Genomic DNA, 17,119 nt, shown 5'->3' with positions numbered 1-17,119 from the left:
GCAGAAGAATCATAAGTTTGAGGTTAGCCTGGGCAGCTTACTGAGATGAGGGAAGGGGGAAGGGGGAAGGGGAAGGGCTATTACAGGTAAGCTTGGACATGGTTCTACAGAGAAGTAAATAAGATTCAGGGTATATTTTAGTAATGGCATACACAAGACTTTTTGATGGATGAATCAGATGTGGAGACTGGGAAAAAATAAATCAGGAGAACTAAGTGGGTGTTGGTGGTGTATAATTTACTAATACTAAAATGGGGAAGACTCAAAGGAAGCAGACATGGGTATGGTATAGAGTTCCCTATTGCCAATGATCACTCTGAAAAGTCTATTGGAAATCCATATGGAAATACCCAGTAAATAAATGGATACAGAAATTGGTCATTTCAGAGAGAGACCATTTCTAAATAGGAAGATTTAAAAGTCATTGAATATATATAGCATTTAAAGCTATGACAGGATGAAGTCACCTAGAGTTATATCTGAAATTAACCTAACTATAATAATCATCTGGGAAGTTTGATTACAGTATGATTTCCATTTTCCAGTGAAGATTTTTACTCAAAGGCTGGAACAGAGCTTATTTTAAGACCTCCAAGTAATAATTAGGGTGAATCTGGGGGGACACAAAATTCCACCCATTTAATATCAACCTGCTTGTGTTCATAGAAGCACAGAAGGATTGTTATGAACATTAGAATATATGTAAAGTACTTCATACATAGTAAGTATTCAACAAATGTTAGATCAACTTACACTTCCATCAGCGCCTGAAGGAATCTTGGGGAGGCAGTGTAATGTGGTAGAAATAACATGGGCCCTGTAATCAGACAAACCTAGGTTCAAAGCCTAGCCCTTACACTTAATTTGTGTCTGACCTTGAGCAAGTTACTTATCTAGCTAAGCCTGGTTTTCTTCATCCTGCCTCACAGTGTCACAGGATTAAACAGAATGTGTGCATTAAGTAAACTATATAACAGTTGCATAAAGGAATACTAAACAGCAGTGAAAATAAATGATACATATAATAACATGGAGAAATCTCAAACATATAAAAGAAGCCAACACAGAATACAATAAATGATACATTTAAATAAAGGTTCAAGAGTAGGCAAAATGAAATAATATAATGTACATGTTGTTTAAGGCTATATATGTATGTGATAAAAATTGGAGAAAAGGAAAGATCTGATTATAAACTTTTAAAAATAGTGGTTATCTCTGGAGGACAGAAAGGAAGTGATTAAGGATTTGTAAAATACCGATTGTTAAATATGGGGCTTCATTTTAAAATTATTTTTAAAAACACCATCTATTATTTCAAAATAAAAAGTTTTAAATAGCTTAATATTTAATCAAATTTAATAATGTTTCATTTTTTAAGTCTAAGTGCCTAAATAATTCACCCAAGTTTATCCAAGAGTCAAGACCTGACCCAGGTCTTTTGGATCCCATCCAGTAATGATACCATCTTATATTTTACTACATAAATAAATCACATTGTTATAAACTAAATTTGAGTTTGCTTACCACTCTGATAGTACTTGGAATCATGTGTCCATCTGAAGCCAGTGCAGAGGCCGAAGTCAGTCAATTTAATATGACCATCACGATCAATCAAAATGTTATCAGGCTTAATATCTCTATGAATAAAACCCATTTTATGAACACTTTCGACTGCACAAGTAAGTTCTGCTATGTAGAACCGTGCCAGATTTTCTGGAAAGATGCCCATTCTAATTAAGAGGCTCATCATATCACCCCCGGGAATGTAATCCATCACAAAGTATAAATTGTCCTTATCTTGGAATGAATAATATAAGCGAACTACCCATTCATTGTCAGCTTCAGCCAGTATATCTCTCTCAGCTTTAACATGAGCGACTTGATTTCGAAGCAGAACATCTTTCTTTCGAAGAGTTTTTGTTGCATACAAAGCCTTAGTATCTACTTTTCTTGCTAGACACACTTCACCAAATGCTCCTATTCCTAGTGTCTTTATCTTCACAAACATAGACTTGTCCATTTTAGCCCTTTTAAGACGAATGTAATTAGACTCTTTTTGGCAAAGCATCTTTCTCATTTGATCCTGGGCATCTTGAGATAATCCAACCTAGGTAAATAAACTAGATGTTAAATGAGGAATTGTCATCTTCAAATATTCAGTATTAGAAATAGCTTAGAAGAAATTCAGGCATATATTTAAAGGTTAAATGCACAATAATTTTTAATAAAGCATGTTAGAAATCTAGAATGTATTTCAGAGAAAATTAAATGATCAAGTGTAGCTTAAGAGATAGTTAACAGAATGCACAATGTAAGTATGCAAATTCAGTTGAGGAAAACAAGGAGGATACCAATAGTCAGTTTTCTATTCTTCTCTAATCGAACACTCAAAAAATAGCTTCCCAATGTGCAATAAAACACATGTCTGTCAACATGCACTCTCAACTGTCTCCATGCATATTCATCCCAAATGATGAGGTTAGATTGCCTTCACTAAATGCTGCTTTTTGTGGATGTCTAGGCCTTAAATATTCTTCCTCTTATTTTATCCTACATGAAAAGAAATTCTTCCACTCCAAGCTCATTTATTCTAAAAATAATTTTAAAAAAATGGTGTATTACAACGAACAACAGAAGAATGCCTTCTCTGCCCTACCAACCCTTTTCCTGTTCTCAAGAATTATGTGGTAGTCACTGATAGTCTCTTTTTCATCTTTCTTAAAGCATTAGAGAAAGGGTAAGACTCAGCTCATAGCTACCACAAAATCTAAGTGTTTCTATCTCATTTAAAAGGGACACAGTAGTTATAAAGTATCTTTTAGATATTTTGGACTATTCAAAAAAAACAGTGGGTATGACACACAGATAGAAATAAAGAAAGAAAGAAAAAAAAACTTCTAAGTAGATACGGAATACCTGAATTTAGAAGGATTTCTTTTGGCTAATTAAGAACTAATGAATAACGATCTAACTGAAGGGTCTTTAGAAGAGGAATTCAACTAGAAAAGTAGGGTCTAATTTTAGAAATGTCAAGACTAATTAAAATACAGCAACCTCATGCTTCTGTTAGGATGCACATTTCCATGCAGTATCTTCTAAGAAAGGGTGGCATGCCAAACTTAGTAATATAGAACTGTTTCTCTTAAAATCTTACTTGCCTACACAGTAATGGAGGCTACAGAAGTCAGCAAAGCTTCCAACACCATAAAAGTTTAAATCAGCTATTAGTGAGAGTGAAGAGGAAAAAGGAAAAATGAACTAAGAAAATACATACAGACAGATTTTAGTTAGAAATCCTAAGAACTACAATATGGATAGGTCGTGGAAACTATCATGGATTTTTTCATCAAACACAATTCAGTTTATAGTAAGAATAACAATGCTGCATTATAAAATCAGATTCAGGATAATCATTTTAAAAGAATAACTTTCTGAAGTACAGGAAGTTGTTAAATCACAAGTTTGAGCTTCTTGGATTTTGAGTGGTAGATATAAGATTAGAAATCAAATCTTTGAATTCTAAGCACATGATAAAAATGATGATACTATGTAATACCCAGTGAAGAGATTTATGTGGATCACAACACAGATCTATGAAAGTGGAAGTTTATATTCTGACAATAAGCACATTTCTCTCTAGATCACTATTAAAATGAAATTAGAAGAGGAAACTGATGAGATATATCTCTGACACTGTGACCCAGATATTTCTCATTGATTTTTGAATGTTGTAAGATAATGTACAAACTCTAGAAAATAACCCCTACTTCGATTTCTGTATAAAAGGTTTATATACACCTAAACCAGTATATTATAAATTATGTATTTTTTAAATTTAAACAAGAACTTTACTACAGGAAATTCTGAGTAACTCTTGAAATACTAAAATAAAAAATGCTTTAAAGTTCATTCACTTAAATAACTGATAATATATTTTCCCATAAGAAGTAAGAAATATAGTGGAGCACAATATTTTAAAATAAATATCCAGGAAACAGATGATTAGGTATAAAAATAGTTATTTTAAAAAGTTTTACCCGCATCATTTCGTTCTCTAATTGTTTTTTACGATGCAGACGTTGCTGATGAGATTTGAGGACATTTTCTACATGTTGCTCCATAAAGAATTTAAATGCCTGAGGAGAATAACTCTGAATACGAGATTCCCTTCGCTCTTCATCTTTCTTGTTTTTCCTAACGGTGATAGGTGAAGTTGTAATCTGTTTCTTTTCTTTATCCCCACTATCAACATTTTCAAAACTTTTCTCACTCTCATCTTCATTGGACAAGCTAGGCTGATCCTCTTTACTAGATTTATTTACAGACTCATATGGAGGAACAGATGGATTTTGGTGTAGCAGATGTTTTGGATAAGGTGGTGGTGGACCTTGATAGTTTGGAGCTTCTGCAACAGGTGGCTTAACAGTCATATTTGAAGTAGTGCCCTCAGAAAAAGGGCTGGGTTGAACAGTCTGAATTGGTTGTGGTATCCACGAAGGGTGGGTAGGTGCTAACGCAGTCTGTAGCTCTGGTTTTAATACACGCATGCTTTTCACAGGCTGTTGAATAGGAGCTGGCGTGATCGCAGTGACTGTTGTAGCTGAAGGCTGAGAATTAGCAGAGTGACTTGTTCTATTTCCTAAGGGATTATTAAAAGAATTTGACCTCACTGGTATGTTAGGTTGCCATGTAGGAATTTCATGCCCACTGCTTGGGGATGACTGGGCAGGAGCAGAAGATGACTGAGGCCAAGCTGTCTGCAGTCCAGGTATATTAATGTTATAAAGTTCCAGGTTATGACTGTTTCTGTTTGGCACCATCATAGACTGAGGAATATTCCCATTCGCATATGATGAAGGAGCAGCAGACCCCCCTGTTTGTAAAGCAGAAGGGCTTGGTCCATTAGCTGGGGTCAGAGGATATGGAGGGGGTGGCTGCCGATTCACAGTGCCAGCAGGGACAACATTTTGGTGTATCATAAAGTCAGTCTGACCACCACCATTCTGAATTCCAGGTCTCCCTGGTGGAAAGTTAAATTTGTTAGAACTCTGCATGATGATTGGTTGTCTCCCCACAGGAACAGAATTAATGCCTCTCTGTCCCTGGTTAGGAGGATTCATAGGGGAAGTATTAAGAGGTGGTGGAGGGTAGCCTTCCTGCCATGCCCCAGGTGGAACAGGAGAGATTCGGGAGATTACATATTCCATGTTCCCAGAATACCTCTTTGTTTGAGAGTTTGGTTCCCAAGATAGGGGAGGTGGAGTTGTACCTCGTGGAGGGGGAGTCTGGCCTCTTGGAGGTGGTGGAGGAGTAACACTCCTTACTTGAGGTGGTGGTGGGGGGTTCACTCTCTGTCCATTGCTAGGGTGAGCTTGAGAAAATGCTGTTATACCAGATCCAGACAAAGGTCTTCCTACATCTGTCTGTGAGTTGGGACTTTCAGAACGGTAGACCACACTTTCTCCTAGAGGTGGGCCATGTCTCTGAGGAACTAAAGATTCTTTAGAGCCTTTCCAGCTTTGTTTACGGTTAATTGATTGTTGCACACTACCTATGGTAATAAAAGAGAAAAAAATCATATTTTTAACCTCTTGCTTCTGAAAACTTCTGATAAGACTAAATGATATTCAAGTCTCTTTCAAGAATTAAGAAATTGGGAGGCTGAGATGGGAGGATCCTAAGTTTGAGGCCAGTCTCAGCAACTTAGTGAGACCCAAATAAAAAATGTAAAAAAGGGGGAGGGAGTTGGGGATGGAGCTTAGTGATAAAGTGCCTTTGGGTTCAACCTCCAATAATAATAATAATGATAATAATAAAGAAAATGGGAATATGTTCAAGAGATCTATTGTACAACATGGTGACACAGTTAATAACAAAGCATTGTATTCTTGAAAATTGCTGAGAGTAGGTTTTAAATGTTCTCACCATCAAAAAAAAAATTATGCGAGGCATTGCATGTTAACTATCTCGATTAAGCCCCAAAAGAAAAATTATACAGAAATAAAGTTTATTTATTTTTGACTACTACATTCTCATGGCTCAAAATTTATAAGGTACAAATGATACCTACTTTTTTCTCTTAGCCCACACATATCATTAGTTCACTGAAGGTAACTAATGTCATCAGTAAGGTGTATGATGGGCATACAAGTTAGTAGTATACTTTCTATGTAGTATTGTTCCTGTTTTGTTTTGTTTTGTTTTGTTTTCTCATTTAAAAAATGAAGGTTCTGTATCAGCATACAGGAGGATTCATGGGGGAAGTGTTAAGAGGTGGTGGAGGATATGTTATGCTGGGTGTGTGGTGCATGCCTGTAATCCCAGCAGCTCAGGAGGATTGTGAGTTCAAAGCCAATCTCAGCAACTTAAAGAGACCCTAAAGAGCTGAGCAAGACTCTGTCTCTAAATAAAATATAAAAAAGGGCTGGGGATGTAGCAGTGGCTAAATGCCCCTGGGTTCAATTCCTGGTCCGAATAAATAAATAAAAATAATGTTATCATGGATTTTCCCCCCTTCTGTATGGAGTATCCTAATTTATTTGATCAGTTCCCTAACTAATGGGCCTTTAGTTGTTTCTAGTCTTTTGCTTCACACACACACACGTACAGCAATGAAAAATTTTGTGCAAGCATCATTTCATTATATATATGCACACATATCTGTAGATAAATTACTAATTTGAAACTACTGAGCCAAAGGGTATGTCCATTTGTAATTTGACAGCTACTATTTTTTGGTGGGGAGGGGTACTTTACCACTGAGCTATTCATCTCCAGATCTTTTTATTTTTTTATTTTAAGATAGGGTCTTGCTAAGTTGCAAAAGCTACCTTGAACTTGCAATCCTCCTGCCCCAGCATTCAGAGTCACTGGGATAACAGACATGCACCACCATTCCTGGAACTACTACTTTTAAGTATATTTTAACATGGCTTTTAAAACAGAAAAAGAAGGGCTGGGATCATGGCTCAGTAGTAGAGTGCTTTGCCTACCATGTGTCAGGCACTGGGTTTGATTCTCAGCACCACATACAAATAAACAAAGGTTCATCAACAAATAATAAAAAATATTAAAAAAAAAAAACAGAAAAAGAAGAGGAGAACCAGCTGAACATTTCATAAGGTATAGACTTTACAGAATCTGCCTTTGATGGAATTTCCAAATAAATAAGAAAATAGACAATATATTTTTAAAAGCAGCATTTAAAATGGAACAGTCTGTTCACTCAAAAAATATATATATATGTGTATAAAACACTGTTGAGGCTCAGAAAATGATACCGCAGAGATCTGACATGCTACACTGCACAGTGTCAGAACCAAGGTCTCCCCTGACCTTCCTCCATCTCACTATGGTCAGGGATCTTCTTTCTTGGAAGCATTTATCTGACTAAGGGAAGTTCTCTTTCCAGAAGGAATGCAGTTGTTATGAAATCTCATTAACCAGGAAGGATTAACCACTGGAGAAGAGACTGAAACTCAAATATGAAACCTAGAGCCCAGAAGAACTTTGTTCCAGGTCACTGTCTATTCTTGGACTCATTCATTTTCCCTAAAAGAAATACCCACAAATTTGAAAGGTCAATATTTTCCTGAGAGAAAATGTACGTAACAATATATGACCAAAAAAAAAAAAAAAAAAAAAAACCAAAATAATAAATGCTCAGAATGTACAGTTTAACACTCTGCTTTATCTAGGCTGGGGCAGCATTCTGGATCTGTGACTTCAGGGAAAGTTATCTCTCTGGGTAAGCCAAACAAGTCCTCTAGCCATCAGGCCCACACTTTCCTCAGGTAGCCAACTGAAGTTAATGCCATGCCACACATCCATTTTTTATGAGTTAAAAAAATGTTTTTAATTTAAAAAAATGTGGAGCTGCATGGATAGTTCTAATTCATAATTTTCCCCCTCATTTTTTAGTTGTTGCATCATAGTTGTAGATACTGATGGGATTTGTTGTTATATATTTGTACATGCAAACAATATACACAATATAATAATATAATTTGGCTAATATCACTCCCCAGCACTTCCCTTTTCCCTCCCTCAGTTACAATTTAAGTCCCAATAACCCTGAAGTATTACCATCCCTCTGTCCTGTACCTCCCTGGTGCCCTCCACATTTTCCCAAACCTTTCTAACATGCTTATCAGGCCTGCTCTGCTCCACAATCAGCCGTGTTCATGTCTCACTATTTTCTGCTGCAGGCTTTCTTCCTGCCATACTAACACTAGTTTTCTTCTGCTGATGTTACTTTCCTCCAAGCCCTTTAAAATTAAGTTTCAAAATAAATAAATAAACTGGGCCAAAAGGAGGGATTCTATTCTGTCTATGCTCTTCTTTTTTGATTCCGGATCATGACTATTTTTTTAAAAAACCCTGCTCTCTTGAAGTTCATCCTGTATGAGAAGGTTCATTCTCACTGAATGAACTCCTACTCCCTTTCTCATTCATCCTCAGCTTTGGCATTCTGTCTGCCTAAGACCTGCCATCATGCTGTAACCACAGTATCCACAGAGATGAACTGTCCAATGCCCTCATCTCTCAGCTCCTTGACCTCACTCCATTCTATCTCAATTATCACTCTCTCAGATCACATTTCAAATTTTGAGGTCACATCTGCTCTTTGAAAACCACTAATTCAAGGTTTATAATCTTGGATTACTACTTCGTTTCCATCTCTTTTGTTTACTCCTACCACAAAAGTTCTTTGACCTCATCAAGATCTCCAATATCAATCCCTACTTCATCAGTCTTCCTCTTTCTTTATGGAACACTTGACCAAATTCAAATCCATGGTCCGTTATTTCTTCCTTCCCTCTGTATTCCATTCCCTCTGTCCTCCTTTCTATTCATTCATAAAATACTTACTGACATCTACTATATGCCAGGTATTCCTCTAAGCAATTCAGGTACATTAATGAACAGAATAATACCCCTGGACCCATGGAATCTACATCCTTAGGGGAGGACACAGACAGTGAACAAGTGAATAAACAAATAAGGAAACATCAGGGCAAGATAAATTCTGTATGTGTTAACATAAATGGTGTCAAATGAGAATAACAGGAGGACAGAAAGGGATAAGATTCAGCAGTCAGAAAAGGCAACTCTCAGAGATGACATACCAATTCACTGGATAATGGTCCTGAGTTGGGAGCTTTTTATTTTCCAAGAACAAAATGAAACCCAGTATGGTCAAAGAGCAGTAGATGAGAAGAGTGGTACTGCATGAAATGAGAGGTAACCACACTATGGAGAGGAATTTGTAAGGAATGACAAGTCAGTGAAGGCAGAGTTAGAGTATCCTCTGATGAAGGATTTAAATAGCAATATTATCTTTCTACCTTATTTTGTACTTGGTTAATAAAACTGTGGTCATGGGAAATTTCAGCTATCTACTTTTTGCCCAATTCTATTAGAAAAGATGATGATGCAATAGGTAGATTGATTCTATTATAAATTCCTGATTAGCATCCTCAAAGGATTCAGCATGACCCAGAAATCTTATTATTTCTTTGGTCTCCACTAGTGCCATCTTCAGTCTCCTGAAATTATCTCCCTATTCCTAACTCATGACTAAGCAAATGAGTTGATTTTCTACTTCAGAGAAAGGATGAGACATCAGAAAGTAACTTCCTTATCTTCCCTATGTAACACAGGCCTGTCTGCTCCTGTGATAGCAGAATGACTATTGCTCTTTTTAGCTAATCACTCATCCTGTGCTTTGGACCTATTTCCTCTTGGCTTCTCATGAACCTTATTGATCCTTCTTCCTTGAATATTTAAATTCATCCTCCTAACTGAAATTATCTAGTCATCTTTTATACATGTCTATGGGGGAGGCTGATAGGGATGAAGAGTTTATCTGGAAACTCTCTGTACTTTCTACTCAATTTTGCTGTGAACCTAAAATTGTTTTTAAAAAATAAAGTCTTCTAAAAAAGAACCAAAAAAAAAAAAGAAAGAAAGTAACATCTAACTAAATAAATAAGACAGCTTTCTCTACTTCCATATAGGCCTCTACTTCAAAATGTTATTGAGAGCTGGCCTATAAACTGATATTGGACTACCATTAGTGAAGTATATAAATTGAGATTAAGAATTGAACTTTTGGGCTGGGGATACAGCTCAGTTGGTAGAGTGCTTGCCTTGCAAGCATGAGGCCCTGGGTTCAATCCTCAGCACCGCAAAAAAAAAAAAAAAAGAATTGAACTTTTGCCAGGTGTGGTAGCACAAGCCTGTAATCGCAATGACTCAGGAGGCTGAAGCAGGAGGATTGAGAGTTCAAATCCAGCCAGCAACTTAGCAAGGCCCTAAGCAACTCAGGGAGACCCTATATCTAATAAAATATAAGAAAGGGTTGGAGATGTAGCTCAGTGGTTAAGCATTCCTAGGAACTGAAAAAAAGAATTGAACTTTCACAGAAATTTGACAGAGCAATCTGATGCCTATTAAACCTTATAATAAATATTTGGATTTATACTTTGTCATTTTAAATTTTGATTTTCTAATTCATTTTTATTGTATTTTATAAACTGATTAATTCATAATTGGAAATTAAAGAAACCCAAGAACTTTACCACAGACAATCTGCATCTTCTGATCTGTAGTCACACACCTCATTCACTGCACCACAGGCCCCACTAGATTATTTGAGAAGCACTATTCTCGCTGATATCCTTCCTTACTCTCTTGTCACAGAAAATTTTCTTGAAGAGTTGCTATCTATTGGCCAGGCATGGTGGTGCATACCTCTAATCTCAGAGACTTGGGAGGCTAAGGCAGAAGGATCACAAGTTCAAAGCCAGCCTTGGCAAAAGTGAGGTGCTAAGCAACAAAGTGAGACCCTGTCTCTAAATAAAATACAAAACATAGCTCAGCTGGTAGAGTGCTTGCCTCATAATCACAAGGCCCTGAGTTTGATCCCCAGTGCCGCAAAAAAAAAAAATACAAAACAGGGCTGGAGATGAGGCTCAGTGGTTAAGTGTCCCTGGGTTCAATCCCTGGTACCAAAAAAAAAAAAAAAAAAAAAGTTATTTCTGTTCTTTTCTACCTTGTATCACATTTATTCTTTAGCCCCCTCCAATATGAATTATGCTCCCACTACTGGAGAGACAAGTTACCTGACATATTATGAACTGTGATCTCTCCCAAAATCCATATGTTGAAGTTCTAACCCCTCATTATTCCTCAAATGTGACCACATTTGGTAATTAAGGTTAAATGATATCATTAGGGTGAGCTATAATGCAATATGACCTCTGTTTCTGTATAAGGAAATCTGCACAGGCATAGTGACACATGCCTATGATCCCAGAGGCACTGGAGGCAGAGGCAGAAGGATCACAAGTCTGAGGCTAACCTCAGCAACTTAGTGAGACAGTCTCAAAAGTAAAAACAGGATGAAAGATATGGTTCAGTGGGTTCAATCACCACTACCCAAAAATATATATATATTTACATACTTAAATAACAAAGAAATTTAGGGGTATGGTATATTAAGTGAATAAATTAGGATTTAGTATAACCCTGCTCCCCACCTTTTTTTTTTTTTTTTTTTTGCCTCAGCCACAAGAATCAAATATACACATATAGACCTACTCAGATTTCCCATGGGAAAGACAGGGAATGACATATCAAAATGTGGAGTTACTAATAGTGATGTTTTCTTTTTACTTAATTCTTATCTAAATATTCTAAGATGAACACATTTTACTTTTTTATAGTAGGAAAAAACATGAAAAGATTTGTATGATGTTATGTTAGGGGCAAATTATACATTTAAATCATGATACAACCAGTCAAGTAGTTTGCAGACTAGATTGCTGCTTATTAGAATTACCCACTAACTTTTAAGTGTGAAAGCTTCACCCTCAAAGTCATTCTGGTATAACACTATAACTTTATATTGTTAAAATTTGAGACTTTGATTTACTGGGTTGCTTTTAAAAATTCTAAGACCAAAGACTTGATATACATAAGTGTTTAAAACTGTAACATAATGAGACTAGAAAAAAAGGGTTTGATGAATCACCTGGTTTCATGCTGGCATTAATAGGTCTAGCAGCTGCTGCAGCCATCTGCTCCCGCCGAGGATCTTGGTAACTCATTTTACTAATGAATTCAATTGCTGCTTCTATACTTCTGTTATTAGTTTTCTGAAGAGCTTGTACAACCATATCCTGATATGAAGTTTAAAAACAAAAAAGAAAGAAAATTTAAATCTTTTAATTAATAAAAGGAAAGAGCACTGAGTTCTAACAGGGAAATTCCTAATTAAGAATGACAGAGCCCCAGTTCTTAATATTAAAATCCTATTTGCAACTATTAAAAACAAAACAAAACAAAACAAAACCCTCCCAAAACAAGGACCAAACTCAGGACTTTGTGTGTGCTAGGCAAGCACTGTGCCACTGAACTAAATCCCCAACCCCAAAAACCCCAGTTTCAAATTACTAAAGGTAAACAAAGCAAAACCTCAAAACTTGAAAATGTTTCTTAACTATTTTCACCTTCATATAACATGTTATTGTTTTCTTCTAGGATTAACTTCCTCAGGGTACAATCATAACATGATTTCGGTTATTTTTCATTCTCCTAAACAGAAACTACCAGAATGTTTAAAAAAAAAAAAAAAAAAGGTATCCATCAAAATAGATAAGACATTTCTATATCATTAAAACATTTTATCAATCACCTTTGCCACTATGTATACTTGTAAAAGAGTCACACAGTTCTGGTTTTTATCCTCTTAAGAAGTTACATTTTCTGAGAACTATGTTTATAGGGATGAAAAATACAGGAAAAATGGTAAAAGAAAATACTAAACTAGATATAATTATGTAATGATGACTTTGGCAAATTAGATAGTATGATGCAACAAACACGATTTGGAATCAGACTGATCTGAGGTTGAGTTCTAGCCACTCTACTTGGTTACTGTGTGAACTTTGGTAAGTTAACGTTTCAAGTCTGTTTCTTCAGCTCTAAGAGGTTATAGGGTTGATGTTGATGTGAGGAGTAAATAAGAAAATGCATAAAGCACAAAAGTGCAGTACCTAGAGCTCAAATGCGGTTGTCCTCCTTTATGGCTGGTCCTTTAAGTTAAACTTAAACGTAAATTATACACTAATATATGACATGCTTTTTTCAAGAGGGAGGCAACAACATACTTGTTCTAGAGGATTTAGTATTTTCAAATGATACCTAAAAATGAGAAATGGCTTAGAAAGACTAATGGGTGAACAGGTTGCTAACAGATGTTAACATTCTATGTAAAATGGCTGGAAGATCAATGTAAGACCAACAAAAGAAGGGTTTTGGTGGAAACCTACTGCCTAAGATCCATTCTTCCTTTCTTGAAAATGCTACTGATCTTGTTACTGGAATAATTTTGCTCTCTCTCATTTAGGTCCTGGTCCTTGTATCCTGTTTCCTAGGGAGCCCATATGATACTTGTTCTAGAGCATGCTGCCACTAACAAGTAAAAGTTGAGACTAATAAAAAGTCCTAGGCACTGATCTTTAACAGTGTGAGCCAACGACAGCTAAAGTGAATTGCTATCTTGTTTAAAGAGTTACTTTGATTTTTGTTAGAAGTGACCAAACTCAATCCCAACTGAAACAAAGGTACAGTGTGGTCACATTTTATGCCAATTAGACTCTGCAAATTTGTAATGGTATACAAAGAAATTAATGAGTCTTATTTTGTATGCAAATATGAAAGAATACAAATCACCTAAAATTAAAATTCATGAGGGAGTGCTTAATTTTAAAACTGGTTAAACCAGTGAACTATAACTATGCTATTCCCTATTACATGGCAATGCCACCTCCACTGGCAATAAAATTGGCACACCTTGTTCTTTTTCAATACCATGGAAATGATGTTCTTAATTGCACTGGAATTTCAGACTCTGAATTTTTTATTATGCTGGTATTTATTATTTATTTATTTATTTTCTGCAGTATTAGGGACTGAACTTGGGCACTCTACCACTGAGATTCATTCCTACCCTTTTAAATTTTTTTGAATTTTGAGACAAAGGTCTCACAAAGTTGCAGACGCTGGCCTGAAACTCACAATCCTTCTGCCTCAGCCTCCCAAGCTGCTTAAATTACTAGCATGCATGGCTTTTATTTCTTAATATTTATAGTTATGTTTTAAACTATTGTTTGTATCTGTAACATCAACCATGGTTTCATTAAGTTGGGGTGTTAGTGCCATTGTAAAAAAGAATTTCCTCCAATCATTCATTTTGGAATAAAATTCTTACGTGACAAGAAAACATTAGGGCAACATAATTATGCCTATTTTTCACGTTTATGAGCAAAAATAAAATTCAGTAAACAGTGTGATGGTACATGACTATAATCCCAGTGACCTGGGAGACTGAGGCTAGATGATTTCAAGTGTGAGGCCAGTCTGAGCAATTTAGCAAGAATCTGCCTCAAAATAAAAAAAAAAAAAAAAAGGAACTGGGATGTGATACAGTTAAGTGGTAAAGTATCCCTTGGTTCAATCCAATACCACAACCCCAAAAGAAAAAAAAAACCCCAGTGATTGTATATTATGTGCATCAATCCTATTTAATGTTTATTCACATAAGGAGATTAATCTTGAAATATTTGAGCTTTTAATTCTATAGTTACCAGAAACATTCTTAAAAAAAAAAAAAAAAAAAAAAAAAGAACCTGCTTGGCATAGTTAATAAAATGAAAACTGGGTAAGAATTAAGTTCGGCTTTGAACAGTATAAATTGTACAATATGATGGGAAATTACCAGAATAAGTAATTCAAGGAGGCAACAGAGTAGAATGCTATATATATTTTTTTTAATTTTTGTTTTAGTTGTCAATGGATCCTTTATTTTATTTATTTATATGTGGTGCTGAGAATCAAACCCAGTGCTTCACACATGCCAGGCAAGCGCTCTACCACTAGCCACAACTCTAGCCCAGACTGCTATATTCTTTATATCATAATTACCATAAATAATACCAAATCTTCATTATTTGGACAAATGAAGAACAATAAACAACTAAATGCTTTTACAAGGCAACTTTGCTTTAGGGTTATTGTGTCATAAGGCAAAAAAGAAACATGTAAGTGCACTAAAGCTAACACATCTTATAATGCAAAGCAATTACTATAATTATTGCTAATAAATAAAGAATAGGACATTAGGGGTAGAGATGTAGCTCAGTGATAGAATGCATATCTAGCATGTGCAAGGCCCCAGGCAATCACCACCACTGCAGAAAAAGGGACTGGGGGAGAACAATGAACAACGCCTTGTATTTCTTAAAACTAAATTAGAAAGAAATTTTTAAGTCTCTGAAAGGTATGGTCCACGTATGGTATGACTTACTACCTGACTGATGGGTTCACACATCTATATGATGATTTATCTCATCTAAAGCATTGCCACTTAAGGGCCTTCATAGCTATGTGATTTGATAAACTGTTTATCAATATATACGATAGGAAAGAATAAGATCAATGATTCTCTTTATTCTTTTTCCTTTTGGCTAAATTGGAAGAAGGTGCTCTGGAGAATCTCCAGAAAAACATTTCCTAGGTCCTTTCCACCTCCTATCTCTATTTTCTGGTACAAATCTAGTATTTTTAAAATACTCAAGTATGAAATTGATAGAAAATGATATTAGTCAAATAGTAAGTAGAATGAGCCAGAAAAAAAAAATCCCTTTTCCATTTGTGTAGTTATAAATATCCCTTTTTATATCCTTTATTATAATTCATGCTTTGGTTCTCATTTTAAAAATTAGTCATGTACCACCTGATGTATCATATTTATGTTCATAAATATGATATATGGATGGTCCCTTTAGGGCTAGGTGTATAGTAGCCACACCATATAAGATTGTGTAAGTATAGCCTGTATTCACTCAAGAATGAGACTGCCCAATAGTTCTCCCTTAAGTCTTGATTGATGTATGACTGTATAGAGAAATTTAGATATGTGTTCACCAAAATATTAACACTAATGAAGGAATTTTAAGGGTAGTTATCTTTTTTTTTGCGGTACTGGGGATCGAACTCAGGGCCTTGTGCTTGTGAGGCAAGCACTCTACCAGCTCAGCTATCTCCCCAGCCAAGGGTAGTTATTTTTATCTCAAATGATTTCTGACACCTAATATATTCATTCACAAGATATGTGATCATAGGAAACAAATTTTATTATTAACCTAAACAAAACAGGATTAAATTTGCATGCTATGAAAAAATTTCAATATAAAAATCTGGCACAGTGGTGTATAACTGCCGTTCCAGTTACTTAGGAGAATTCCAAGTTTGAGGTGGGTGTAGATAACATGGTAAGAATGCATTCCCAAAAACATTCAGAATTAAGTTCTGAAAGTAAATATTAAAGCTAGGTGGCATAGGTAGCTTTAACTGAAATTTCAGTACTTTGGAGAAATATGTGATTTGGGCCACAACGTTCTTTACTGATGGAGTACACAAATTTATATAAAGTCACTCAAAAGAAGTATTTCAGCTTGAGCATACCTAAAGTGTTTTGTACAGGGTAAGAATCCTTCCTTTCATCTTAAAAAATTCTTACCTCATCAAATCCAGCAGCCTGCAAATCTTGAAACATTTGTGGATTAATTTCTGAAGTACTCCGGGAGGAAGAACTTGTTTCATTTGCAAATGGTAGTAGAGAGTTTCGAATTTCTTGCAAGGCTTTATGATATGTTCCAAATTTGGGTGTATTTCTCACTTGCCGAGGATCTTCAATTGACATTTTGTTCATGTTATGCTCAGCCTTAGCAGCATCAGATGGTTTGGATAAATTCCTAAGGGATTCCCGAATTTCTTGCAACATTTGTCGACTACTGCCAGTGTAATTACTGGCAGGAAAGGTCTTAGGCCTCATTTGTCTATATCCTTCTGGCTTTTCACTCCTCTTCATGAAAACATCTATATATGTAACCCACACAAAGGACTTTAAGAGCCACTTGATAGATTCAGAGCTTTCTCTTGAGCAAAAGTGAAAATGATCCTTTGAGAAAGTCCCCAGGAATGTTAAAATTCTTTACAACTGAAATAATTAACCCTATGAAAGAAAAAAATAATAAATTAAAGCCAT

The 17,119-nt window shown here is 35.6% G+C and overlaps 1 protein-coding gene across 5 annotated transcripts in view; it reads right to left on the bottom strand.

The window, feature by feature from the left end:
• Lats1 (large tumor suppressor kinase 1) overlaps window positions 1–17,119 on the bottom strand; it is a 45,796-nt gene that overhangs the window by 14,124 nt on the left and 14,553 nt on the right. For 3 of the 5 annotated variants that reach the window (XM_047559535.1, XM_047559532.1, XM_047559533.1), the window contains exons 2-5: window positions 16,592–17,086; window positions 12,041–12,188; window positions 4,041–5,554; window positions 1,528–2,110 (exon numbers count right to left, since the gene is read on the bottom strand). In XM_047559535.1, the coding sequence (XP_047415491.1) occupies window positions 1,528–2,110; window positions 4,041–5,554; window positions 12,041–12,188; window positions 16,592–16,942 (2,596 nt within the window). In that variant the 5' untranslated portion in view covers window positions 16,943–17,086. The remainder of the gene's footprint in view (window positions 1–1,527; window positions 2,111–4,040; window positions 5,555–12,040; window positions 12,189–16,591; window positions 17,087–17,119) is intronic. The other 2 variants (XM_047559534.1, XM_047559536.1) reach the window with 2 other exon arrangements.

The sequence above is a fragment of the Sciurus carolinensis genome, chromosome 7, assembly GCF_902686445.1.
Source record: "Sciurus carolinensis chromosome 7, mSciCar1.2, whole genome shotgun sequence".
Taxonomy (NCBI): Eukaryota; Metazoa; Chordata; class Mammalia; order Rodentia; family Sciuridae; genus Sciurus; species Sciurus carolinensis.
The sequence above is the reverse complement of the archived record's forward strand: the minus strand, read 5'-3'. Positions and strand labels throughout refer to the sequence as shown.